At 36.9% G+C, this 27,160-nt stretch overlaps 1 protein-coding gene across 2 annotated transcripts in view; it reads left to right on the forward strand.

Annotated features, from left to right (window-relative positions):
* Window positions 1–4,947: 4,947 nt before the first annotated feature.
* The window catches only part of DYRK1A (dual-specificity tyrosine-(Y)-phosphorylation regulated kinase 1A), a 67,060-nt gene continuing 44,847 nt past the window's right edge, over window positions 4,948–27,160 (forward strand). Inside the window, exons 1-2 of one of the 2 annotated variants that reach the window (XM_009327975.1) lie at window positions 4,948–4,984; window positions 14,580–14,659. In XM_009327975.1, the coding sequence (XP_009326250.1) occupies window positions 14,650–14,659 (10 nt within the window). In that variant the 5' untranslated portion in view covers window positions 4,948–4,984; window positions 14,580–14,649. Of the gene's footprint in view, window positions 4,985–13,929; window positions 14,660–27,160 lie in introns of those variants that run through there. The other variant, XM_009327973.1, reaches the window with a different exon arrangement.

A 27,160-nucleotide genomic window follows, 5' to 3' on the forward strand; every position in this document is an offset into this window, starting at 1 on the left:
GTTTCTTGGTCTCTGAAGGCTTTTAAATGATTAGATCTTTTTGTGGGGTATTCCATACATTGATGAAGGCTTGATGAGGAATTACTGGATGAAATTCTAAAAAAGTTGTGTAGAAGGTCATATTAGATTATGATGAGTATGTTCTGGGCTTAATGGTGTGGTTTTTTGTCTTTTTTTTTTTTTTCTTTTTTAAACTTACAGCAGAAAAGGCAATGATTTTACCTGGCAGAACAAGTGTTCTAGAGTCTCCAGTCAGTTACCTGTAACCATATTTTGTACAGGTATAGAGCTGCCATGAATATTTGATGAAATCTCTATTCAATGTGATAATAAGTGTACCCCAGTAAAGCTTTTGTTGGTTGATGTGTACCCACTGTCTGTACTGGCTCTTTTCCCTGTATGTGCATGCATCCACATGCTTATATGACTTCAATAGGGTGTTTGAATTCTTCTTAATGGATTATAATACCATTTAAAACTCAGCAAAATTTTGCAGCCTACTACCTCTGCAGTAGTATCTTGGTATATCTTGGGATATACCAAGATTTGCTTTAACATGCTTAACAGCAGGGATGGAGGCTAACAAGATAATAAAACAAGACCTCAGAGTTTGAAATCTGAAAAAGAAGGTATTTTGACTTCAGTAAATTTTCATATAATCTAGTGATGAAGTTCATTAATTTATCTCCTCCTTCAATGAGAGTTTTCTAGGTCAGTGGTTCCTTAACCGGGGAATAAGGCCATGGTAAATGAACTACAGATGGAACTTAAAACCATGTTGAATTGTGTTAAGTTAAAAATATTATGTTAGGATGATTCATATTTTGTTAAAAATTTTTGGAGCTGACAGCTCTATATTCTGAGAAATGTTAGGACTGTAGTTCTGGAGTGAATGATGTGAGGAAAATGTGGAATCTTTATTTATTTACTACATTGAAGGAACAAAGAAGGGGAAAACCCATTTGTGCATTTTTTGTTGATCTGCTTTGGAGACTTTTATTTACCGTAGTTCTGGAGTGGCTTGTGATGTTATATGCATTGGGGATTACCTCATGAGCATGATATAAGAGTTACAGTAGTTTCCTCCTTCAAAGACGTTTTATGAGACAGAGAGGAATTAAGCTAGGGTCGCAGATGGACTTGTAGCCCTCATCAATTGCAACCCCTACCTCTTCGGTGCCTGGATGTTGCAGGGGAATATGACATGGCTGTTTGACAGCAGCCTAAATTGGATCACAAGAGACTGTCGGCTTTCTCCCTTGGTTAAGCATACTTGCAAGTTCCCTTCGTTGGCATTTCTGCTTTACTTTTCCACGTTGGGCCAGCTTAAGAAGCTAAGCACAAAAACCTAATGATGTACTGCCATTTTAGCTACCTAAACTGTTTCATCATGAGGTGGAAGAAGAGTGCCAGGAAGATGAGCCTTGCCTGTGACTTGCTCTTTTCTTATAAGTAGTAGTCCTGAGTTTGGTCAGCTTGTGAAGGCATACGCTTGGTGGGAAGTTATGTTATGTGGCATAAACTTTTTGTGGCACAAAAAGGCCTGTTAGCCTTTTTGGTCTAGCTTTAAGTTTTTCTTACCATTTGCTGAGCCAGTTCAGTTTACAAAACTGGCAGGAAATAAACCTGACAAAGATGTGAACAGTTTTTAATTGGGTTGTTGAGTTGATTTGTTTTACCGTGTATTCAGTGTGAATGCTGAAGCTTTGTAAGAAAGGGGCCACAACTGTGCGCCTGAGAGTTGCGAAAGACGGAGGGGGACTGCTGCCCTTCCTGGCAGTTTAGTGTGTTCCTCAGATGGAGAGAATCCGAACTCACGTTGTTCAATTCCAGTGAGAATACCTAGATCACCTGGCTTTTCCAATGTTCTTGGCAACTGTCCTTGAGTCCCATGTAATCTGTACTATCGTACAAAAGAACCAAAGAATCATGGGACAGAGGGAGAGAAAAGGAAACGTGACTCTCCAATCCAGTGATTAGTGTGCTTACCTTAAGGGAAGAGGAAAAAGAAACTTTCTGGGATTTAATCAGTGCTTACGCATTTTACAGGAAATGGCGCCTGGATAATGTTTTATTTTCTCAGTGGAAAGGTATTATGTGAATTATGGAAATGTAGCGCAACCACCAAGTTAGGAATGATATGCAAATAAAGTGGAGGGACTGTGGGAGAGTACAGATGGAACATAGAATACTTTGTATTAGTGGGATTATATTCTACTCTTCAGTTATTTGTTAAGGGGCTTTAACACTAATTTTTCTATAGTGAAATTAAGTTAATTTTATGAAGGACTTAATCTGATAAATTGTGTGGCTTTGCATTTGTTAATTCATATGTTGAAATAGAAATATCCGTGATTTTTTTTTTAAATGTATTTGAGTGTATGTAGTAAGTGAAATTCATAAGAAATAGATGGTATTGTGCATGAAGGACTTAATCTGATAAATTGTGTGGCTTGCATTTGTTAAATTCAATGTTGAAATAGAAATATCCGTGATTTTTTTTTTAAATGTATTTGAGTGTATGTAGTAAGTGAAATTCATAAGAAATAGATGGTATTGTGCTTATGCTCGAGGGGTCTTGAATTTTGAAAACAGTGCATTTCCTTAGCTCCTCTAAATTAGGATCTCCTAAGGTAATAGAAATAATGTTACCTATGTGATTGCTTCAGTAATCCAAAATAGAATTATTTTTGCTTTAGAATTCAGATTTCTCTCCTACTCTTACATTGGTCAACCTGAGCCTGAATTAGGACTTGAAGCATGTCGTGGAAGTCTCTCTATGTACTTAGGCTGGGACATTGGGCGCTGAATGGTGAGGATGCTGGATTTTACTGTGGTGAAAAGTCTTTTTTTGTTCATTTTGCTTTCCAACATCAGAGAAGTTTGTAGTTGGCATGCCTGATTAAATTTATTTCTTCAAATTTATTTATGTAGACTATTATGACAGACACAAACTATATATAGAAAAGCCTGTAAACATTTCACTTGTTCTTGAAGTAGAGGTGGGGTCTATTACTATCGATATCAAACCAGATGTTAGCTGTGGTCTTCAAGGTGCTCGGTGGCAATTTGGCAAGAACTATTGGAAAGACTAGCTAAGTTGCTCTTTTCTTCTCTTGTACTGTATTCTTAGCCTATACAGCAAACCTTATTATAGATAGCTGAAGTTTGTGAGCTCTCTACTTTTGTCTTTCTGTGGACAAACATGGTCTGTTTAGATAGTAAGCTTTTTAGGCGAGGATCATCGTTTTATTGTGTCACACAATGCCTAATGCAATGAGGTTCTCCCTTCATGAGCAGAATGCCCTGTTTATTACCCCAGCACAGTCCTAGAGCATGGCTGCCTCACTTCCAGTATCAGTAAGTATTTGGACCGGCCCTGACCTAGGAACTGTCAGTTTCAAAGGTCCAGAACATCAAAGACTGCACAAAAATGCAAATAAAGTTCTCTGTGATCAGGTAGTATTATGCAGAATATAAATGTGTTAGCTGTATGCACACGCTAAAAAGAACAATTAGGTTCTTATTTACTGTGTAGCTTTTTAAGCTGAAAGTCAGACTCGGGCTCTGGAGCTGTGCAGAGTCAGCAGAAAACTGATCAAAAAAGATGAATATTTTACATCATGCTAAATTGCAGAACTGACTCAGCGAGACTGGGGCAGGTGCCAGACGTGGTGCAAGAGGTGGGCCTGCACTGAGTGGTTAAGGGCAAGGAGGGGTGTGGGTGGGAACGCAGCAGCCAAATCTAAATCAGCTTTGGCTTTTGGGGAACTGCAGCCTGAGAATTCTTATTTTAATGAAATAACTCAGTTTATTCACCATCAGTTTTGAATGCATCTGGTTGTCATGGAGCCTGAACTTGACCACTGTCCATTTTCAGAACTATTGAACTTCGTATGAACTGCTATTTGAAAGCATGTTGAACAAGATTTTTAAACATGGTGTTTCTGTACAGACATGTCTGGTGAAAGCTGGAGCTTGGTTTTTGGTTTCCAAGTTAAAAAGAGCTGGAAGAGCAGTTGTGGTATACGTAGTTTTGGAAATAAGGAGTTCCTCCTCTTTTTCTTTAAACAACTTTTAACTTCTCTTTCCTATCTGTGAGCTTAGGGTCCCAAAGTAACTACTTTGTCAGTATCCTAAAATCCTAGAAGTATTCCTAAAATTCCCTTCAAGCGCCTTTTAACACCGATAGATCTAATTAAAAGGCAAATCTGAGTTCTGTAAGCAAACTTAAGTTGTGGTTATGTCCCCATTTACTACACTTGCATGGCTATTCCATATTCCATTTTAGTATTATGCTTGGGATATGTAGAAAAAGAGAAATAGTGCTCTGGGACTTTGAGTTGTGCAAATAAGAGAAAAAGGATATCCTTCCACTTTGAAGAGTGTGTTTAGAGTTACTTTTAGGAATAGCCATTTGTGAGCCAAAACTGCTTTGGCTGCTGCTGTCAACCTGCTGAATCAGTCTCTTCCCCTCGCCTTTCTGGAGAGGCAGTGTGTACCCTATTTCTGAAGTACTGAGTTTGACTTAATATAGATGTGAAGCCTGTGAACTTGTCCTGCATAAAAATCATCACCTGATGATAAGACAGACCATATCTTGTCTATTTCCCTGAGGGAAGAAAAAAAAGGAGAAAGCTTAGAGCTGAGGCCATCCTCCGTGGCAGGCTTCTTAAATAATTGTGCTCTAGATACAGTAATTTTAATATTTTTTCCTAGTAACTGGTGAGTTTACCATGAGAATGATGGTGCGGCTGAAGCCGTGTTGGAAAGACTTACGATTTGGCTAGCTCGTTGACTGATTTTTAAGGGGTAGCGATTTTTTTTTTTTTTTTTAGAGACGGTTTGCATTGAGTTCTGCAGGATTTCTAGGATGATAAAAGTATGTATTTGTAACTGAAGAAAATTTTCCTTTTTCTGCTCCTTTTAGATGCAGTGGCTCAGAAACATCTCTGAACAAGTGTCCCCAGAAAAACCCATCTAAGTGGGCGAAGTCTGATAGATGTATTAAGGAAAATTCTGATGTTTGAGAACTAAATATTTTCATTTAGTTTCTTTGGATACAAGGTGGAAGTAGACAAGCTTCAGTTTTTCAGCCTAAACTGAAGCTTGGGCAGTTAAGTCTGATTTACCATGTTAAAGTGGAAAGGATATCAGCAGTACTTCTCCATTATCACTTTTCATATCAGAAGTATACCTGCTTTGGCAGAAGGTATGGGGATTTATTGGGTGAAGTCTGGTTTAAGACCCAGGCATATGGTTAACATATGACCAGAGAGTACCTAGCTATGTGTATGCCTGTCCAGTCTAAATCTCCTGAATAATGAAAGGCAAAGGTAGATTATGGCGTTGCAGTTGTCAATGGGAGCTGTCATATGGGAATCAATTAAGCAGCAGTTAGTCCATGGTGTGTTTGAAAAGGTTAAAAAGTATTTAAAAAGGCACACAAACCAATGTATGGCTGAAATAAGCCACTTACCCAAAGTTTTATAAATAAGCACCATCTATTTACAGAGCTAGCCAGCAGTTTACAGTTGCATGGTTGGTTGTTTTGTTTTGTTTCTTAATTTGGAAGACTATAGGTGTGCGTATCTCTGTGTATTAAAATGTTTTGGAAGCCTTCAGGATTAAAGGTACTACTGTATCAGGGTAACAAACATCTAGGTTGTTACAACTGTACTTGAAATATGTAACTTTGGGTTGTCTTTGAAAGTAACGTCGGAACTATCTGCGGCCAAAGTTGAAATGGAGAAGTAGTCTTATTTAATTTAGACATATTATAGCAGCTCTACAGATCATTTCCCAGGAATCTGTATAAGTATATGAAGTATTTTTGTAACGGAGTTTGTTGTGGTCTGAGTAAGATTTTACATTCTCTGTTGTTGATCAGTTCTGTTACAGTAATGTTTACCAAAATGTGATGATAACCTATGAGTTTATTAATTTCTGGTTCCTGTTACTGGTACATTGCAGCATGATATGGAATTTTTCATGCTTCAGGGCAGAATTAAAAGGGGAAAAAATGCAAACAGTTAAAACAAGGAAACAGTAATGATGTCAAAACGCAGTAACATCTGAATTTGATCAGGATGGGTCACTTAGAAAGCTGAAAGTCTCTTGAAGGTGTCATAACATTTTGTTTAAAACCCTCGTAGCTGTGAAAATACCATTCAAATGCCCATTTTATTTTCTTCCATTTCTTGGAATTCCTCTTTTTTAATAGCTGTTTCAGCAAACTTTTGGACAGAAACTGTTGTCTTCGCCTGTTGGAAAATAAGATTTTATGTTTTCATCAGTATAAAGGAATTGCAGTTAAAATAGTCTGTATTTGCTGGGAAGAACAACTGCCCTTACCTCCTATATATATGTAGTGTGTGAGTGTGTGTATCTATACGTATGCATAATGTGGGTCTGAGCTCTTGCAGTTTTTGAGAGGTAAAAGCATTTCAGTATGCATTGCTTGTCTGGAGAGCACTACCAGTGCTGTCCCAAATCTAGTCTAGGATTAAAAAGTTGAAGGAGCTGCATCTGAGTACCCTCTCTTGCCAGCTCTCTGAGGCAGAGAGTCTGTTTTGTGAATAAAGGGTAGAACAAAGAATGGAATTAGTAGTTAGTGACCACTAAATCGGAAGAATAGTAAGCTGTAGTAATATCAAGATCGTAGTAAAGACCTGTAAACTGAGTGATGTTTGGGCACTTTCTGTGGAAATTTTAGGCGTTCCTTTAGTTCTTTGCTTGCTTGCTTGCTTTATGGCTGAAAAAAATGAGGGAGAAGTAGGATGGTTATACTCTCTTGAGACTTTATAGGTCTAAAGTTCTAAACTGATGAATGCAAATATATAGTGGCATATGTTTTGCTTTGCATTTTTAAAGTTCTTTTCCCAACCACAAGGAACAGAAACAGTTCTTGTAAATGAAATGATCAATCTTTTTGAGGACATCTATAGAAAAATCTCAGCTGTGAAAAGCATTTCACAACTGTGAAAGCAAATTACTCTGGATAAACTAGTTTACAGCCCTCGTGGATATTCTACTTTGAAATATGACTTATTTGCATGCTACTGTTTAGTTCATGTTTAACATGTTAACTAAAATGGCTCTATTTCTTAAAGAAAAAAAGATTAAATAGTTGCTTATCAGATGTCACCTTTTAAGGAAGTCATAGGTAGGGTGCGTGTGTTAACATGAAAAAGAATTAGATTGTTACATACATCTGTTTTTGTAAGATGACATAGAAGTAATTCAAAAATATCTGGATTTCATAAATAACCTTCCCTTTCCTGGAGTTCTGTTGTCTTCATGCTTACGTGAATTTGAGGTGGAATGATTTTCAAGGATCGTGTAAATGGGACTCCTTAGTAATCGCATTTCTACTCAGTGAGGCCATTGAACAGTACGGAAGGAAGTGCTTGGTTGTGAGAGTTCAGTGCCATCCAGCAGCTGTGAGTGTTCCAGCTGGTATTGCAGGAGACGGGCAACTCCTGCTGTAGCATCTCTTTGCTTCTTTTGGATGAGGGAGGGGAATGTAAATACAGCGACATGACTTTGCTGTTCCAAAACAGTTAAAATGTAACCATATCTGTTTCGTTTGACAGATTAAGTGGGTGGAAAAAATAGCCACTCCCCCTCTAATTTATGGTTCCTTATATGGTCAGTATACTGAAAAATATTTTAATTAATATTTTTAGTCAATGAGTAAGAAAAGAAGCATATGCAAATTATCTAAAAAATCTGAAGTATTTGAACTTTTATATTAGTATGTGTGGGTTTTTTTCTCTCTCTTTTTTTTTTTTTTTACCCCTCTCCTAAATTGTGTCAATTTAATTCTTCCTAAAACCATAGGCTTTATTCTGGGGTTCACATGAACAAATATTTAAAAAACAAATCCCAAGTTGTCTGGCTGTATGGGTCGAGTATAAGTTTTACACTGTTCGGTTCCTTCATATACAAGGAAAGCAGTACATTTTTTAGAATTTATGCATTTCTTTTTATGAAAAAGGAGAGGTTTAAAAAATTGTATGTTATAAATCAAATATTTCAGAGATTCAGATTGCACTCTGAAGTCTTACTGAATTAATACTGGCGTGACACCGTTGTAGGTCCTTCTATGATAAAACTAGTTGCACTTCAGTGTTCAGTATTTTGACACCAATACTGGCCTAAGAAGCCCCTTTTTGTCCCAGCTGTTTGTTCCTGCTGCCAGGCTGCTGTGCATCTGTAGTGGACCAGATTAAAGAACTGATAAGGGATAAAACATAGCGGTCTTTTTTTTTTCTCCTTCTCCCCGTTTTTCCACCTGGGCCAGTTCCCCAGTGCAGTTTGCTGAGTGACTCTCTAACAGTAGCAGTGTCTCAGCCAAGCAGGTAGTGGTGGAAAGGATACAGGCTGCTTAAGTGGTACTGCTGCTGAAAAATTCTTGCTCAACTGCAACCGTAGTTCTGCCTTTGCCAGGTTTGAATTTGGATGAGAAACTTGGTGATTTCAGTAAAGCTGCTTGTACATGCTTTTACACTTAAAGGATGGGTTCTTGCATCACATGTTGTAAGTTTAGCATAAGAGTGAAACTAGTCATTCACAGTATATTCTTTTTAGAGGAACTAGTGCTTTTTGGAACACTGAAAATAATTTTACAGTATACAAGAAAAACGATGATAGAGTGTGTTTTGTTTTAGATGTAGTTGTTTCATAAGCATTTCACAAATATTGATCTAGAAACTAGCATAGTCTTCTAGTTTAGCAGTGTGCATTTAAAACTCATTGGGAGTACGAAGTATAATACAAACTCTTAGGATGAATGGTGTATTGGTGAAGTCTAGTACAAACTCAGTTTTGATAATTGTTGTCTTTTCACCCTAACTTGAAAACAGTCGTACAAAAATGCCCTCTTCCCAAAATTTTAACGTTCCCTTTCTTAAGCATGGGGTAAACTGACATATAAAGGTGACTGTGCTCATAGTTCTGTTGAATACACAAACTAAACTGAAGAGAGGTATATTATTTTTTCTCATTGAATTATGGATTTTAAAACCTAAAGATAGTCTTAATGTAGTTGCTGACTATTTCAGTGAAAGCATTCAGGTAATAGGTTTTCCATAATACCAAAGCACTTAAACGTGGAGACAGGGATCTATGACTTCTTTGGGAACATGGTAAATGGGATGCTGATCACGAAATTACTCGTATTTTGCTTAGTACTCAGTATATTGGCTATCAGGTATAGAAATTATGCAGGTGTCCATAAAAGTGGAGGGATATATTGGGTTTTCATGCTGAAACCATATCTGCTTTTAATTTTATGTATGTGATTTTGTGGGTAAACCTGAGATGTTGTTCTGAGGTCTGCTTTGTACATTGGTATGTGAAGTAGTCTGATTTTTTTTTTTTTCTTTTCTTTTAATTCTCATGAATTATTTCTTCTATATAACATCACAGCTGCTAGTCCTAAGTAGAACAGAAGCAGTAAATGTGTGTGTGTGTGCGCGCGCGTGTTTGGTTTTCAGATGTATGTTAATTTGTACATCTAAACACATGGGATTTTACCTAGTAACAAAAGACACTGTATGTGCTAGGTGCTGTAAGAACAATGGTTTTGGAATTCCTCAATTGTGTCTCTCTGGGAACTAGTCCTGGAAGTTGACAGTTGCTAGCACCCTATTTATTTATTTATTTATTTATTTATAATTGTGGTAGCATTGGTTGTACTTCACATTTTATTATGCAGTATTTTAAATAAAACACCAAATCTGGTGTATTTGTTGAATCTTTTGCCCTGTATGTCTTATGTCAAGCAACATCATTGGTTTTCCATGCGTAGTTTCAAGAGTAAGCTGTTGAGATGCCGAATAACAACAGCTTAAGAAATTGCTATTGTATGGATGTATATATGTCTAGATCCATTATATTCTAGTATGTTAATAATCTCAATTTAATGGTGTATACCTCAGGATAATTTTCCTAGTAAATAAATAAATATTTTTGCTTCTAAGTAAGTATTTAGATTTTATGTTGCTAGCACCAGGCCTGCCTGCATTCACCAAAGGTCAGTGACCTGAATTATGTTTATCTCTGACAACAGTGTGTGTAGTCATGAGATATGCAGAGATTTCTCTGGTACTTCATCAGTATGACTTTAGAAATTACAAAATAACCTTTTCAGAGAAAAAACTTCCAGAACTATGTTGTGATTAGTTTGCAAAATCTTTCAATTTTTTACTGTAGGTGCCATATTGAATCTTGTAATACAGTGATAATGAATAAGGAAAATAAATCTATATACAAAGTGTTTTAATTAGTAAAATGTAAAAAGTAAAACCCTCCCCAGCAGACTTCTCTTTTAATTCGAGCTCTTGGGTGTGCTATTGTTGATACTCTGAAAACTTATTTAAACTTGTCATGGAAAGAATTCTTCATATATGCTTAAAATTAAAGCAAAATTGTAATGAAAATGTGGCCTTTCTTTAAAGGTGTTTATGATAGTTGCCTTTAACACTTTGCAAACTTGCACTGGATAGAATTAGGTAGAATCTTTTAACTCTAGATGCTTCAAATTAATGCCTATTATATAAACTAAATAGGCAACATATTATGAGACTTATGTACATTCTTAAGTTTATAAAATAATATAGCTTTAAAAAAATCAGTCTTGCTGCTCTGCTGCATCTAGATTTAGCTGAACTGGCTTCCAGCTCTGTTCATATGTAATAAAATTGTCCCCATTTGCAAAAACTCACAATCTGATTGATATCCAGGCAAACACAAAAAAGAGAAATGGGGGAGGATGATGAAACTTCCTCAGAGAGATGTTAGTAATGGTTTTTGCACTTTAACTTTCAGGTTTTTAGAAGTGTGATAGCTCTGAAACCAACTTTGATTTACAGTGAACCTGTTGACAGAAGTTGGGTATTGAGTGTTTTGAAGGAAGGAGTGGATGCTCTTAAGGAATACAGTGGAATAAAACATTAGTCCTCAAAGAGGCTAACAAGCAAACTAGGCTTATGGTGTAAGGAAGAATCAGACACACGTGAAAGCTTTATGTTTTTTGCAATCACCATCTTTATAATACGGTGGAATATAACCTGGGATAGAATGTGCTCAGCATCTTTGGCTTATTTAACTAAACATTTTGTAGTAAAGCTGAACTACACTTGAAATTATTCATGAATGTGGAGTGGCTTTGGATAGGTAATCCCATTATCTGTATTTTGAGGAGATCAGAGGAGCATTGTGTGGGTAGGAAAGATGAAAAGTAGAAAGCAACAGTAATTACAATAGGAAATAAAAGCATGAAGTAAAGTTTTAGCATGGTAGCTTCGTACACAGTTGACTTCTAAGAACTGCTCTCTTTGTTTAAATGAAAGACTTCAGCTTTTATTCTTTTGTTTGCTCTACCACTTTCAGTAATTTGCTTTTCAACACCTTTCTTGTTGTCTGTTCCTCCCTCTACTCCTTTATTTCCAATTCACTTCTGTTCTATACCAGTAAGTAGATCAAACTGGGTTCTTGAAGCCCAGTAAATGTTATTACTAAGGGGATTCTTCTAGTAATGATCTTGCAGACTGTGTGATGAGTGGGATTTGTTCTTGCCTCCTCTTATAATCAATTTATTATCTAAACCAGGAAGCCCTTGTACAGGCTGTGTAACAGGCCTTTTGGTTTTCAGAACTTGGCAATGCAGAGGACACTCAGTTATTGAGTTTAATGTGTTGGCCCTGCAGCTATTATATGTGATTTGGTTGTATTTATTTAAAAAAAAAAAGTTTAAAATGTTACCCTTTTATGTTGTATATCTGTGATACTGACTGTTAGCATCACAGTAACTCATTGTCTTTATTCTCCGGTAATGTTTTAAAATTTACTTTTTATGTTGTGGATCCCTTCTTAGAATACAAGTGCTACAATAGACACCTGCCTTTCCACTCCGGGTCTTAATTCCACGCTAGTTGTCCAGTTCTTCAGAATGTGATAATTGTTGGAGAGTTGTAAGGAGACTGCAGAAATGCATTGGTTTGTGATGGGTGTGTTTTGCTGGTTAGCTATGAAGTGGGTGGATGTATTGATTCCCTGTTGATGACTTTATAGTTACATCAGCAACTCTTCCCTATTGCCAGTAGCTCTAACGTCATCTTCTAAATTCTAAAATAATTCAGGTCTGTGTGTGTTACCTCTCCAGTTTGGTTTCTCCTTTCTTACACCTTTGTGCATTCTTTGCAAGATAAATACTTTTTCAGAGTTAGTATTGTAAGTGATCTTAAAATATTCTAGACTAATTTCCAATCAGCAAAAAGCATAGCTTCCCATATGTATGAAGTTGCTTTACCTCTTTTACAAAACCAGCTGTGTAATTTCAAGTTCTGTAGCTATAACTTGGTAGTCTCTGTATTTATTGGATAGTATGTTCTTAGCAACTGATTTCTTCTTCTTTATGGTTTGGAAGGGGGTTGTCAGGCTGTTGCCCACGAGTATGTTGCTAGCATTGCAGTCAGTTTGATACGACGTTAGGCTGTTGTAAAGTGCTGGAGATGTGCTAATGTGCTGCTTTTGGAGCTTACCGTTCCCATTGTAGAGCTGGCAGAAGACAATGTATGAACACTCTACAATCTATTTTGGCTGAAAATCAGCTAGCTTTGCTCAAACTGTGTTTGTTGATAGTTTGGACTAAGCTGGCTTAGTATTGAAACTGGCCTTGTACTGATGCAAATGAGAGGTGATCCTTGCTGTATTTGAGCTACAAGGTGGTAAAGACAAGAGAGTGATGCCTTCAGTCCTTGCAGGTACTACTGAAAAAGGCCTTCTATAATCTGAGTGTCCATAGATACTTTTTTTTTTTTTAATTGCAGTATCTTGGCCAGAGAGAGCTTCCAAAGTGGGGCTATAGCTCTGTAGCCTTAAGATACCCGTGTAGGCTGGACATACCTAGTGTTCCAGGACTTCTGTTGTTTGTTTAAATCCAGGGACTATTTAGTGTAAAGAAGAGAAGAGTTTGCTCTTCCTTCCTTTTTTCTTCTTCTTGAACACAAGTGACTGCCTCTGCTGAGTTTAGTGGGACTAAGCTCAGTGCAAGACACTGTGTCTGTGCGATGTGTACACCTAGAATACATACCAGACTGAATCTTTTATCCAAACTCAAGTGATTTCGGCATGAGAGCACCTAGTTTGTAGGACCTTGTGTAGCCTTAGGCAGTACTCATCAGCCTTGCCAAGTTCATGGCTACTGTGGATTCCACAGTGACATTCTAGGTCTCTGTGGAACTTCAGTAGTGAAAAACTAAGGCTGTTGAGTCATGGTGTGGGACGGGCAGTTTTCATTTGCCCCCTCCATCTTTTGGAGGCCTGACAGCAAGAATTCACCTGCTCGTAAAATAGCAATAGAACCACTGCAACATATACTTCTATGTGTATCACATAAGTAATTCTTCCTTGTCTTCCTGCCACTCCCTTTTGTGTGTGTCTGTGCGCACGCATCACATTTCCGTGGCACAAGGAAGAAGCCAGTGTAGTGGCAGAAAAGCTAGCTGCACTTAGGGTATATGCAGTGCTTAAACAGTCATTGTTGATGAAGAAATGGAGTGAACTGCAATGTTTTCTGCTCAAATTGCAGTATCTAAGTGCATTTTAGGCTAGACACACTTTCTTGTTGTTATATATATCAGGAGGTGTTTAAATAGTAATAATCTAGACTCTACAGTTTGATCTGTTAGGTAATTTGCAGAGGTTCTCTAAAATTCTCAGTAATTTGTAAGTTTTTATATTTTTGTAGGTTGTAGAGTACCAATGATATTTCGTTGGAGAACAAGTGAAAAGCAAATACTTGAAAAATACTTCGACCGGGGGTTGGTTAGTTGTTGGGTGTTGTGTTTTAGTGGTGGTTTTTTGTTGTTGTTGTTTTGTTTTGGGGGGGGGGGTTTGGCATAATTCCACCATTCTTTTTAACTTTTGTTAGAGACGTCTTCCTAGAAACTCATGTCTTTATATCTCTTTGTCTTGTAGAAAGTGATAATTTTATTTTTCTGAGCATATTTTAATTTGGTGTAAGGTGAACCTAATTCAATTTCTCATGAGATGAGGAAAAAATGGACTTCTACATTTATGGATTTATGTGCACTTACAGTTCTATAGTTTGTTGATTTGGTAAAATCCCACAGAAGTTCAGTCATGTTTTATAAATATTGTCCTGAGTTTCTGTAAAAATCCACATATTTAAGGGCTCTGCAAAGATGGGTAACTATCAATAATTTCACTTTTGCAGGTTTGAGAAGAGCTTTTTTTGGATGATCTTAATTTTCAGAAATGTTCAATGACAAGTTGAAATTTAAGTTAATCCCTGAAATTTCGACACTTAAATATTTTTTTTTCTAACAATAGATGTCAGTGGAAGATAGTCTTTGTAATGTCTGTCTCTACTTCTACTATTGGAAACCTTCATTTTTTGTTGAAACTTCCTTGGTTTAGCTCTGTGGTTATACCTGAGAGCTAGGTTTGAACTAAGCACTATGTGGATCTGGTAGAACGGAGGTTTACATTTTTTTAGGTATCTTACTAGTTTGTATTTACATTTACTTCTTCTTTTCTTCATTTTGCAGTGTTGTTTGCTGCTGGACTCCCCCTGTCCCCCACACCCCCGCAGGATGATATGAGACTTGAAAGAAGACGATGCATACAGGTGATCTTATTTTCAAGGGCTTTTAGAAGGGAAAATCTTTGGTGTTCTTGATCTCCTTTTTATTTCTATTCCATTCTCTGTACCCCCAAAGTTATGTCATTCCAACCTTAGAATATTTAAGGACCTGTGGAATTTTGAAATCTTTCTTTGCCCTTTGAAACTTTTGCAGCTGTCCTGGAAGAAAATGGTTTCCCTGAATGGAAATACTGTTTCCAAAGTTTTATGCAAAAAAAGGGTTTGCTTTTAAATATGCTGCGTAAATATACTGCTTTTAGTCTTGTCTTGTTTGTTACACCCCCTTTTAATGCCCCCCACTTGCCAACAGATGTATGTCAGCTGTTTAGTGACACACTATTTCAATCATTCATTAACTTTCTTTTACAGAAATGTTATGGGTCCATCTGAAAAAGAGCATAACAAATTAATAGCTAAGAGTTCATTATGCCTTATCACATGCTTATGTCCAGTTACTGTAAGATTTCTCAAGAACTGAGGATAGGATCTTTGAACATCTTTGAAAGTCACTAGCCATTCTTAAAACTGGTGTTTTAGGAAGTTCTTCCATTTTTTGCTGATCAAAATACTGTAAGTACCTAATGTATTTGCAGATTAAATAGCTTATTTTTAGTGATACTGTTTTGCTGGAAATAAGGTTAATATTTTGACATGAAAAATAATGATCAGCAGAAGTAGAATAAAATTTAGGTTGTACAGGAGGATTGGTGTAGTTCTTTATACCCGAATGCCCTTATTTAAGCAATGAACAGTTCTGTGACTTATGTTTTGAGGCCTATAACAGTGAAGTACACATAAGACAGATCTTCCGTTTGCTTGTTCAGCTTTAAAACCCATGAATCCTTGGGGCTGGAAAAAAAGCTGGATAGATTTACGTATGCATGCAGCTCATCCCCTGATTGACAGTTTTCAGTTGCATCAGCTGTTCATGCATAAACAGCTTTAGAGGGTATATTTACATGGAGTATGTTGGATTAAGGCCAAGATGCTGTAAGTGGATATTTCATTCTGTGAAAACTAAACATGCGTTCATTTCAGTTGAATGTTTGTAAGTTGTATGTTGATAGCTCAAGTAAAACTGGGTCTAAAGAATTCTAAAATTAGGTGGGGCAAAGAAGAGGAGAAAGAAAACATATTGCAAAGGGATATTTCATTTGTTTTAAATATATAAATCTAGAGGAATAGCATTTAAAGTCTCAAAATTGAATCTTTCAATGTCCCATCAAATTTCTGGGGCTCTGTCTAGTAGGCAGTCACTGCAATTGATAACGTTGTAGGTCATTTGCTTGTTGCGGTGTAGATTAAAATATAGCCCAACTTAAATATTGAGAAAATGGTTTGAAAGCTTTAAAAGTATTCATCCCACAACTGAAAGGAGAGATAATAATCTGAAATAGTACCTTAGGTATCTTACACTGTTTGAGAGAATTAAGTTTCATATTGTAATACATTAATCTGATTTAAAACTTAAGCACTTTCAGTTTTGGTCAGGATTTCTGATGATGGTGAGCTTGTAGAATTACGTGCTTAAAGAATAGAAATGTATACAAGACTTTAAATTCTAAGTAGTAATTCTATCTTCTAAATCCCAAATTCTTTATTTAGAAGTCCCATGATAAATACAGAGTGAAAAACAGTGGTACCTTGACAAAGACTTTCAGGCTTTTGACGTGTCATGTAAGTTAGAAGTTAGACAAGTAAGATTTATTCGCAGTTTTCTGTTTATTAGGCGAGCCAATATTAGTATGCTGAGGTTCTGAGAATAAACATGATTTGCATGCCTTAAAATGAAAAAAATGTACTGTAATTATTTTGTAATGCAGTAACAGCAAGAGTCATATGATGACTGCTGATATCTTTCTCAAGTTCGAAGTAGCTGGTGAGAGCTCAGGCCAGAAATTGAAAGGCTTTGTGGTTATTGAGGACGGTTCTTTTGCATTTTCAACAAGGCTTGGCTTCTGAGAATGACTGATCTGGGTGACTGATCAGAGATGCCTGGTAATGTCTAAGCTGCCTTTGGCTAAAGGATGAAAGCTTCTATAGGGTAAATAAATTCTTTGTTATAATGGGCATCACTTCATTTCACTGGAAAATGACCTACTCTAAAACCCTAAAATTAACCACAGCATAACTGGGGGAAACAATCCTCTCGAGGAAGAGGATTTTTTCGCTAGTTCTATCTTGGAATACTTGAATTTTAGATCACCACTTAAGCTGAAAACACAGAAATGCATTAAGGTCTGCTGCTTTAAAAAAAAAAAAAAAGGAAGAAACGGTGATATTGAATTCTTATTTTGCAATTTGACTAACTAGGAAAACAAATTTGCAGCATGTCTGACTTCTGTTTTTGCCCTGTTCTTAGCACCTATGATATGTAGGACACATTGAGAGAAGGGCACTTTAAAATACTGTTTGGAGGACTGAAAGATTTTCAATAATTGCTTTTTGTCAGTCGCGTTAACTTGTAGATTTTATAGGATCTATACTGCTTTTCTGTGAAACCCTGCAAAAAGCAAAGCTGGGGGTTCAGCTCATTATAGGAAAAGCTAAATTTGTATTTCAGACATGCTTGTGCATTACAAATGCATGTTGTGATAACAAAGTTAATGCCTTAGAATGTGTTTTGTGATTAAAAAAAAAATTTTTTTTTCAGAATGTGAGTTTTTCTTTTTTACTTCTTTGTACTTTGAAAGCCAGTCTTTCCAAGGACATTTTGTGAAAGGAAGGAACCATAAGTGCCAATGCTGTTATTACCATTATGGTTGCAGTTATTATGGTGATAATCATACTAGCAAGTGTTTACTTTTTGTGGTGTAGTAGCATCAAATCTGGGATTGTGCTGTGTACTTACAAGCAAGGATTCATCTTGTGTTTAAAAGTTCATGTTTTCAAAGTGATTGCTACACCTCGTCCTGCACCTGTTAAGTAGAGTATAACTGTGTGGTTGGTTGTTACTTTTTTTCTTCCTCTTTGTGGAGGCTACCTTATAAAAATGGATTGGTTTTATAACAAAGAACTTTCTGGTTTTTGCTTTGATTTTCTAGTTGGTTGCAGTCTAGGAATATGTAACTAAAAATAATTAGTTGTCTGATCTTTAAGCTTTTGAGGAGCTTACAGCTTATTGTCTTTTCTTAACCTTTGTAAGAAAAGGACTCATAACTCAGTTGAGAGTATAAAGGACGAGTATAGATCTACTAAACCAAAAGTACAAGTTCCAGAAGGATCCATTCCTTAACACCCCATGCTGATCCTCTCAGAGGAGATTAACTGGTAACAGTTATTGTTGAAGTATTGTTCTGGAAAGCAGAAGGGAAGGAAAAAGAGTCTGCATGTTCTGAACTGCTTTTTGATGATGATGCACTTTATATTAAAACAGAACAGATATCTCTTCCTGATTCAGATCTCCCCCAAGACCACTGAACAACATTGTTTGGGACATTTCTGCTTACTAAGGGCAGCATGGAAACAGGGTAACTGTTACCAGTTATGTCTTAAATAGACATATATAGTATATAAATATTATAGTATTTTTGTCTACTTGTATGCCTGTATAAACTGATCCAGAGGTTTGATCATGTAAAATCATTAAAAAGAAGTGTAGGGTGGTTATTTTATCTTTAATTGTGCGGTAGAATTTATCATGTGTTAACTTTATTTGTTTAACACATTCACATTTTCATGGGTAGATTTGAATGTAGAAAACAGATCAAAATAATAGTTACATCAAATTCTTCTCTTCATCATGAAAATACAGTGAATGCATCAGAGATGTTGAGAACCAAGCAAGTGATACAAAATGTGAAAATGGTGTATTCAAGTTTGGTAAAACATTGGAAATGATCATATTGCTCTTAACTTTAACAAAATATTGTTCATGTTTGGAAAAGAAAAAAAACCCCACATTCTAATACTACTCAATAAGAGTAGTGCAAGAACAATGAAATAGTAAATACTTGCATAGATACTTGAATAACAAATGCAGAGTAAAGACTTCTGCGAAGTTCTTGGATTGGGTTGAGTTTATAGTCTTGCAAGTGTTCAGGTGTTAGTTTTATGTAAGAGTAGAATGAAAATTTAGAATTGGGCCATGTCTCTCAAGTCTCATATTCCTAATATTGTAGCTACTGATTTCATTGAGCCTGTAGGTATTTTGAAGAATTTTTTTTTTTATATCAGTAGTAAAAAAACAAACCAAAGCAAAAAAACCCCACTGTTATTCTGTAGTCAGAAAAAAATGTGTCCAATATTGCTGCTCTGTGTTTTGAAGTTCATCTGTATTACATTTTGCCAGATCTGCTGATATGCCTTTGAACTAGTTTGTTGAGAGCTACTTTAAGTTTTACCAGGGAATTCCAGAAACTTACTGGGGCATCACCTTTTTATCACTTACCTGTATCTTCTTGTGGAAATGACTGTACTATCTATGGTTCCACTTAAGTAATTGCATACCTGGAGTGTCTTTTGCGAGATGTATGTTGTTGGCATAAAACCAGAACTGGGTTGTAAAGGAACAAACATTTGGCCCGTGTGCTAATTCCATACTGAAGCATGGTATGGGCTGGTTCCAGTTTTGTTTCTGGTTGGTGACTTTCATTCCAATTAGACTGATTCTGTCCGTCAGTATCTTGTTCACATATTTGACTGTATCATTACAGGCAGTTTTTGTTGGTTATTCAGGTCTTGGCTGGGCAGATAAACAGAAGCTTAACATAAACAGAAGATACCAAGAAAATAACGTAAGAGACGGGGTTGCTCATTAGTAGTGGAAGTTTTAAATATAGATAGCTAATGAGCACTTCGCATGAATAAGAATGCTTTTAGGGTTAACCACTGTTTTTGCATAGATAACTCCCTTTGCAGGAGTTGTTCCTGCTGTCTTTCTGGCTGTTAGTTTTTTGTCAGCAGTTGTGAGAAAGCAGCCAGGAACGAGTTGAACACAGTTGCTTACTGAAGGACAACAGTTATCATATTGAAAGTGGAAGTTCTGCTTTTCAGCGATGGAGTCATTGACCTGAATGAATGATAACCTTGAAGTCAAGAGACTAGATTAATGCTCTACTTTCTGTATTTGAGATCAGAAATTTGAAAACCTGGACAGCTAAAGTTAGATTCCTGCATCCATATTTAAAAAGAAGTTGCCTATTTAAAAGAAAAGGGATTTTTTTCCCCCCTCCTCCATAATTGCTTAGTACCCGTCATATTGAAGATTTAAGTTTTCGGCCTCAGTCCTCATCTAAGAGGAAACAAATGACAAAAATCCTGTTCCAGGGTTTTGGCATGGAAGTATAGCCTGGTGGAGAATGCTACTTTTCTTATTCAGGAACAGACTGAAGCATCTAAACCAGAAAAATCTTTAGAAGCCTCTGTTTTTATTTAATTTGCTTCCTCTCTTAAAAGAGAGCAACTCTCTTCCTCTTAAGAGAGATGGGTGTGAATTCCTGTAGAAAGCTGTAGGTTTTTTTCATGTCTGGAAGTTTTGTTTGTGTTTTGCAGCAAAAGTAATTGAAATATTCTTTTTTAGGCTGTTCATAAGAGTGCTCAGTGGGGCTCACAACAGCTTGTTTCTTCAGGAGGGCAGGGAGAGCCGGGGGGGGACGACGACTGCAACCAAGTCTCCCTCTCCTGTGTTGGTGGAGTTGAGATGATGTCAGCTCAGGGGACCATCGAGATAGGAGATTGAGAGGAGCTTTGCACTTTCAAAAGCATTACGTTGCTGCATAATACTTGAAATAAAAGTATCTTAAAGATACACATCTGTAGTTTTAATATTATGGAAAAGTAATTTCTGTTCATTTCGTGTCCTGATTTATGTGGTCCTCTTTTAAAAACTTTTTTTGAGGTAACTTCCAACAAAGTGTTAAGTGATGAGGACGTTTCTTTTTAATGAACAGTAGAGCTCCAGCAACTATATTGTGAGGCTGAGATTTATTTCTGTTACCTACTTCTAAGAGCAAAGACTCACTTAGACTTGAGAAAAATTTGATTTTGAACAAAAAATTCAAATTCAGATTAAGAATTACAATCTTAAGTCTTATAAAAAATATACATTTCCAGAATTATTGGTCAGTCCACTGAAAATGCCTGAGGTCTACAATGAACATAACACTACGAATACAGAGTCCTTCTTACAGCCCTTAAAGTCATCAAATGAGCAGCTGTAATGAAAAAGCCCCTGTGGTGTCAGAGTATTCAGTCTGTGAATGAAAAGTAAAGGTTCTCTTGGGTAACGCAGTAATAGGATGGCTAGACTGCATTTAGAGCTGCTAATATAGTCTCGGCATTGTGTTATATCATGTTGACTTACTGGCTCAGGTGTTTGCTAGTGTGAGCGTTCCTGTCTTACGCATCATATGGTATAGCAGACAGCTTTCTTTGTCCTGTTTTGTGTGCTTTTAGTAGCAAACTGTGTTCACGGAGTGATACTGTTTGCCAGGGTTGGGAGGATTTTGAGTGAAGTTACGAGTAGGGATGAGCTTTGAAGTGAATCTTAGCCCTATGCTTCTTGGGGGAAGGCCATTGGTTTGTAACTAGAGGAAGCTTCTTCCCTTGAACCCAGCAACGGGCAACACTAGTTCAGGAGCTTGCCCTTTACAGCTTTCTAAGAATCACATCTGAAGTCTTGCATTCCTAAAGTACATCCTAGGGTGCAAATCTTTCATTGAACACAGCAATAGCTTTTTTTGGATTTGCTATCTGTGGAGACAGAATACCCTAAATTCATCAGTTTTGACCAGCCGTAGCACTAAACAAGCTTAATAGTGGCTTAACTTAAACACGCACCACTTTAGTTCCTTAGCATCTCCTATGTAGAATCCATAAGCAGCGGAATAAATGTTTGTAGGAGGCATCCTATTTTATAAATCATGCAGTCAGATGTAAATGACCTCTCCTTCCATCCCTGAACAGTTACATTCTTTTGGGGTTAGGTTTTAAGATAGAGAGAGAGGTCATCGGATGGCTCTCTTAACTCCGCCAGTCCTGAGTACTTGATAGTTCTTGGTAGGAATTCTGTTCTTTATCAGGTAGGTGGGGTGCAAGAGCTATGTAAATATTGTTCATAAATCTTGCTGAAATTGGACATTAGGATTTCTTAAAAACTGTTATTGTCTCTGTTTCTCGTCAGCCTGCTGTTTCCTATTCAGTTCAATTCATCCCTTGATATATGGTTTTTAATATGTTTATATTAAATGCTATTGCAGACAGTGGTGACCACACGTTCTGTTTGCTTCATGTCTAACTGGTGTGCCAAGCTGGTATATTACCAGCTTGTCAAAGCAACATATGATACGCTAAGACTTGATGATGGAGTTTTTTGCTTAGTTATACGTAGAGGAGTAAGTGTTCCTCTCACCAGGTTTTATGTTAGTTTCCATGTCTTAATATAGAATCAACTATCCATGCTTATTAGCTTGGATATTTCCATAAGACAACTTCAGGACATCCTTGTCAGCCATTTTATGTCACTAGATGCAGTTCAGACATAATCTAAGTGGGTCTAGTTAAAACCTTTTGTACTAAGGAACATAATTAAGCTTGGAAAATGTCATAAAACTGAGAATGTTTCAGTTCTCAGATTTTCATCTTGACACTCTATTCTCAAAAACACGTATTTGTTTGATAGGCTGTTATGGACAATGATTAGATTAGAGAGCAAGAAACAATCATTTGTTTTTATGAGTGGTGGTGAGGCATCAAATTTGCAGTTTTGACCTTTCAGTTATCCTGGCAACAGTGGATAATACGCAGCACAACATAGATTGATCAACCAAAGTGATATTCTGAAGCCTTGTTTCTGAGGCCCAGCATTTGATTGATACTTACCTCTAACTCCTGTTGACATTTTGCTAAGTACCTAAATATCTTTGAAGATCTAGATTTTACTATATTTCAGATAGAGGAGGCAGCTGTTGAACATATTTGCTATAAAGGTGGAACAGGTGGCAGCAGTTTTGTTCTAGACATAGAAGAGAGATTTGTTCTTGATTTCGTCCTCCCCCATGGAAATTTATTAGTGCCTGTGTTTTCCTAACAAATGGGTTATTAAGGGTCCCTTAAAAAACTGAGGATACAAGCATAGTATTAAGTTCTACTTGTACTGGTTAGTTCCGGTTCTTCGAACTGGTTTCTTTTTTGCATACTCCTGACTTCTATTTCATTGTCTTATTGATTCCACTTTGTGTATGAACAAAGAATCCAACCTAAAGTTTGGTACACCACCCAACACTGTTACCTTGTCTCACAGTGTCTTTACTAACATCACATAGAATTTTCATATTCGTGCACCTTGCCTATTTGAGGTCAATATCTTGGAGTGAACTTGCCACTTGTTTGCACTACCTCTGAAATGTAATGTAGAAGGACTGATAGATGTGCTCTGCCAGGAAATGAAGTAGAAGGATCGTGTTTGCAAAGGTGGGTGAAGCTGATTTCATTCTTAACCTGGTTTGTGGACACAAGCGATGTTTCACCTGGTTATGTAGGCAGTAAGGCATTTGAATGGAGAAGCAGCGTTGTAATATTGTGATTATAGTCCACAGTTCCTCAGGGCTGTCTCGCCATTCCAGAGGAATAAATAACCGTTTCTGGCAATACATGAAGATCCCTGTACAGACAACAGTGATTATAGAAGTCCAAGAAGTGGGATGAATACAACCATATTTTGATGGATTCTTTTTTAAATGCTAGCTTATCTGCAGTAGGACTTTCATCCATCTTCATGCTCCTCCAAGGTCACTGAATATGCCTAGATGGATTGAACTGAGACTGCAAGTTTTTATATATTAGTAAAAGTATATATGATTACACCTGTCATATGAGTTCTGGCTTGCTAGTAATGTCTCTCAGAAGTAGATTAGATCCTTCTTTGTGAGTTGGATGGAATATAAAACTGGTAAGTGATATCTTCATGTAGGTATGGAATATTGGCTTACATGTATTAGAGGAGCTTATTTAAAAATAGTAAAAAAACCCCAAAACAACCCCAAATAAATATGTTTACCAAGTTTTGTACCTTCCAGTAATACAGAGGTTTTGTGCTAGCTTGGAATGAAAGGGTGAGTTTTCCCTTTGAAATATTTCACTTACTGAAGTTTATCAAAATATCTGTGAAAAGCAACGGATGTCCGTCATACTTTCATTTACAACTTCGTTTTAGGTAGTGTTCCATATTTTTGTGTTAAGATGACGCTTTAAGTGGGCTATGTGTTAACTCCCTAAAGACCGTAAAAAAGCAGTAACCTATTAATTGATTTACTCTTGTTTCTTAATATTGTTATACGTTTCTAAAACTTTCTGCTGTAAAATTAAGTAATCATTTTGTAGGGCTGAGTAATTCTTGGAGTCTTACCTGAGTAAACTGATGTATCCATAGCATACAGTTGAAGTGTATTTCTGGTGCTTAATCTCAGAAGGTGGTGTACAAAAGCTAGTGTTTCTTTTGAGCTAAATGTTCACATCTCTGAAGTTTTCTCCAAAATTCAGTTTTTCAAAATTGGCATGTTGAGATGTTGAAGTAAAACTTTGATTCTAGCATTAAGATGATTCTGATAAATAAATAACTGAAAAAATATAAGGTAGTCTCGTGTACTTCAATTTAGACTAGTTTGTGAAGATCTTTGCATGTATGTGTTTTGTACTTGGTGATCCTCAATATCAACTAATTGTTCCTGTCCTTTGATCTCACTGTGCAGTTGCCTGATTAGAGCACTGGCTTCTTTTAAACCAAGCACCTTGCAAAGAAACAGATTCACCGGGCCAAAATCTTCAAGCAAGCAGTGCAGTTTTTAGAGGATAGCTTTTGATATGTCTTCCTTCCTCTTTCTTTGCACCCCAGTATTTTACAAAAAATAAGTTCACAATTGAACCTTTTCTGTTTTTCCATTTTCACTGTTTGGAAGGAGATTTTCTCAAGATAGGTAGAAGACACTATTGGTAAAGTATGCCAAAAGAGAGCTGCAAGAGCAGGTGTAGTCAGAAGAGATTTAAGAATAAAATTTCACAGACAAAAAGGCCCACTTCTCTGTCAGTAAATTGAACGTTCCCAGCCACTGAAGCCGATCACATGGAACAGGACACATCTGTGCTAGTTAACTGTCCTAGCCTGTAAAACTGGGTGGCTGCCTGAAAGCTGCCTATTGGGAAGGATTCCTGGAACATGCTGACTGCCACACATTCCCAGGAGTTACTGGGGAAGAGTGCTGGTTGGAACGGATGCTATGAATGCTCTAACATTTTATGAACACACTGGATCATAGTTCTGTGTTTAGGAACCTTTCTTGGCCCAGCTGAATCTGTTAGTATAGATGCACACAGCTGCTAGTTCCGTGTTTACTGAACTATTAAGTCATCTGTTGTCTACTAGTCCTTAAAGGAGGACTGGTAGAATCCTTTCTCCCTTCCCTTTGGACTTAACTGTTGTCTCAGAAGAAGATTGCTTTTTTTCTTCCTGGTCAAAACAAAGAAAACACTGTTGTTTTATCTTTTGTTATGTATACATAATATACATAAATATATATATGTGTGTGTATATAACTCTTTTTTCCTGATCTGGAGCTGCAGGAATATTCCTTTGCTTCCTTCCCACTTACAAAACCCGAGAGAATTTTGTGTTGCTTTCCTGTAGGATTTATTTGAAAGTTCTCTTTTCTTCCGTCTTCTGACAAATTGTATCTGTAAAGTTGTTCTTGTCCTCTGGCTTAGGCTGAGTTTGTGGACTTTATGGGTCTTCATGACTTCTCTTCTGAAGAAAAGAGATTTTCCTCAGAAGAAAAGGCTGTTTCATACCCAAATCAACTGGTCAATTTTCAAGTGAGGATTCTGCAACTTCAGTTTAGAATGCTGTGTTCAGCTTTGTATTCCTACAAAGATACTGGTAGCAAAAGGCCCCAGGCAACAACTGTTTGAATCTTGAGAAAGGCAAAAAGTAGTTGTTGTGGGTTTTGTTTGTTTGGTGTTTTATTCCGTGACTGGAGGCATGTGGAGCTCCAGGGGAAGGCAAGAAGTGAAACTTTATTTTTTCTTGGGAGAAATCCAGACTCTATAGGCTGCCATCCAAATGCAAAAATTCTGACACACTCTGTTCAGAAAAAGTGCCACCAAAACGTAGCTAGCTGAATACTCCACTTTTTCAATAGAAGGCAGTTTCCTTAAATAGAATTTGGGAGCTAACTTCGTCTAGAGCAATGATTTGGGTTAAAAACACTGCCAGATCTATAGTGACGTCTTTTTACTTCAAGGCTTTCACTCTGGCTACAGGTATCCAACTCAGATGCACGTAAACACTCAATGTGTATTAAGACAGCTCAGGAATAATTTGTGTCCTGTAACTCCGTGATCTGTAGCCTGTATATGAATGAAAAATCTACCTCACCATTTTTTCGGGGAAGGAGGGGAAGGGGTTGTAGAGAAGAGAATGGAATTCTTGCTTTGCACAAATACACTTGCTCATGATTTACAGCTTGGTTATAGTTTAAGAGTATTTTAATACTCAAAGTATTGTTTTACTTTGTATCACACTTTTTTTCAAAGATGGGAGTTTATTAGCTGTATCTTTTTGCCATCAAAAATCCACATTATCCCTGATAACAGATTAGCAGTAGCTTTATCTTTCCAAGAAGCTGCAGTAAACCATTAGGAAGATGGTTAATCTCCCTCTTATCTAAGCCTTTTGATCAATTTAGAGAAAAGTGAATTGGTGTCTTATGAGCAAGTCTATGTAGTAGGCTACTTAAAGTGATTTGGTCTCCTCTCAAGATTAGTTTCATGGTTATTTATCTAATGAATCAGCTGAATTTCATCAAAAAACAGGTAATTAGACAGGTATTGCACTTCTTGGATTAATGGGACCTCTGACAGAGGTCTGTCTTTCTGTCTTTCCTTATTCAAAAGTATGAACTATCTGCAAGAGTTGATCAGTTTTTTAAAATAAGAAATGCCTTAGAAAATTACTAGAAGTATCTGTATAAGATGCTCCATGGCGAAGCATCAATATGCTCATTTTTGAATAGTCAGGGAGTCTCTTTTCTCCAGCGCATTCTGGGGTCCTCAGGACAGTTAACAGGGGAAAGGGCAAGCATGTTAACTTCTAAGTATGAATCTGTATGCCTAACATGCTTCTGGCCTTCAGTAATTAAATCCTGTCTGTCTAGTTCCTCATCTGAGTAGACAGAATGACTGTAGTACCTAATCTGCTTGATTACAGAAGGGGGTTGTATGCATGGGTCCACTGACTATTGATCGATCTTCAAGTTATATTCCTTGATTCTCAACCTTATTTTTTGAGACTCTGTGATCATTCCTTCAGAACTCAGAAATAAAGTAGTAGGCATGCCTGCGCATGCAACGCGCACGCACACATGTTTCTTCCAGGCAAATTGCCCCTTCTGCTGAGGAACGTAGAGAAGATAGTTTGGATGAATTGTTCCCAATGGATGAGCTGAACTCAGATATCCGCCATTTTGGATACACATAAACTGAAGAAGGACGGAA

This window comes from Pygoscelis adeliae, unplaced genomic scaffold (genome assembly GCF_000699105.1).
Source record: "Pygoscelis adeliae isolate BGI_AS28 unplaced genomic scaffold, ASM69910v1 Scaffold154, whole genome shotgun sequence".
NCBI classification, from domain to species: domain Eukaryota; kingdom Metazoa; phylum Chordata; class Aves; order Sphenisciformes; family Spheniscidae; genus Pygoscelis; species Pygoscelis adeliae.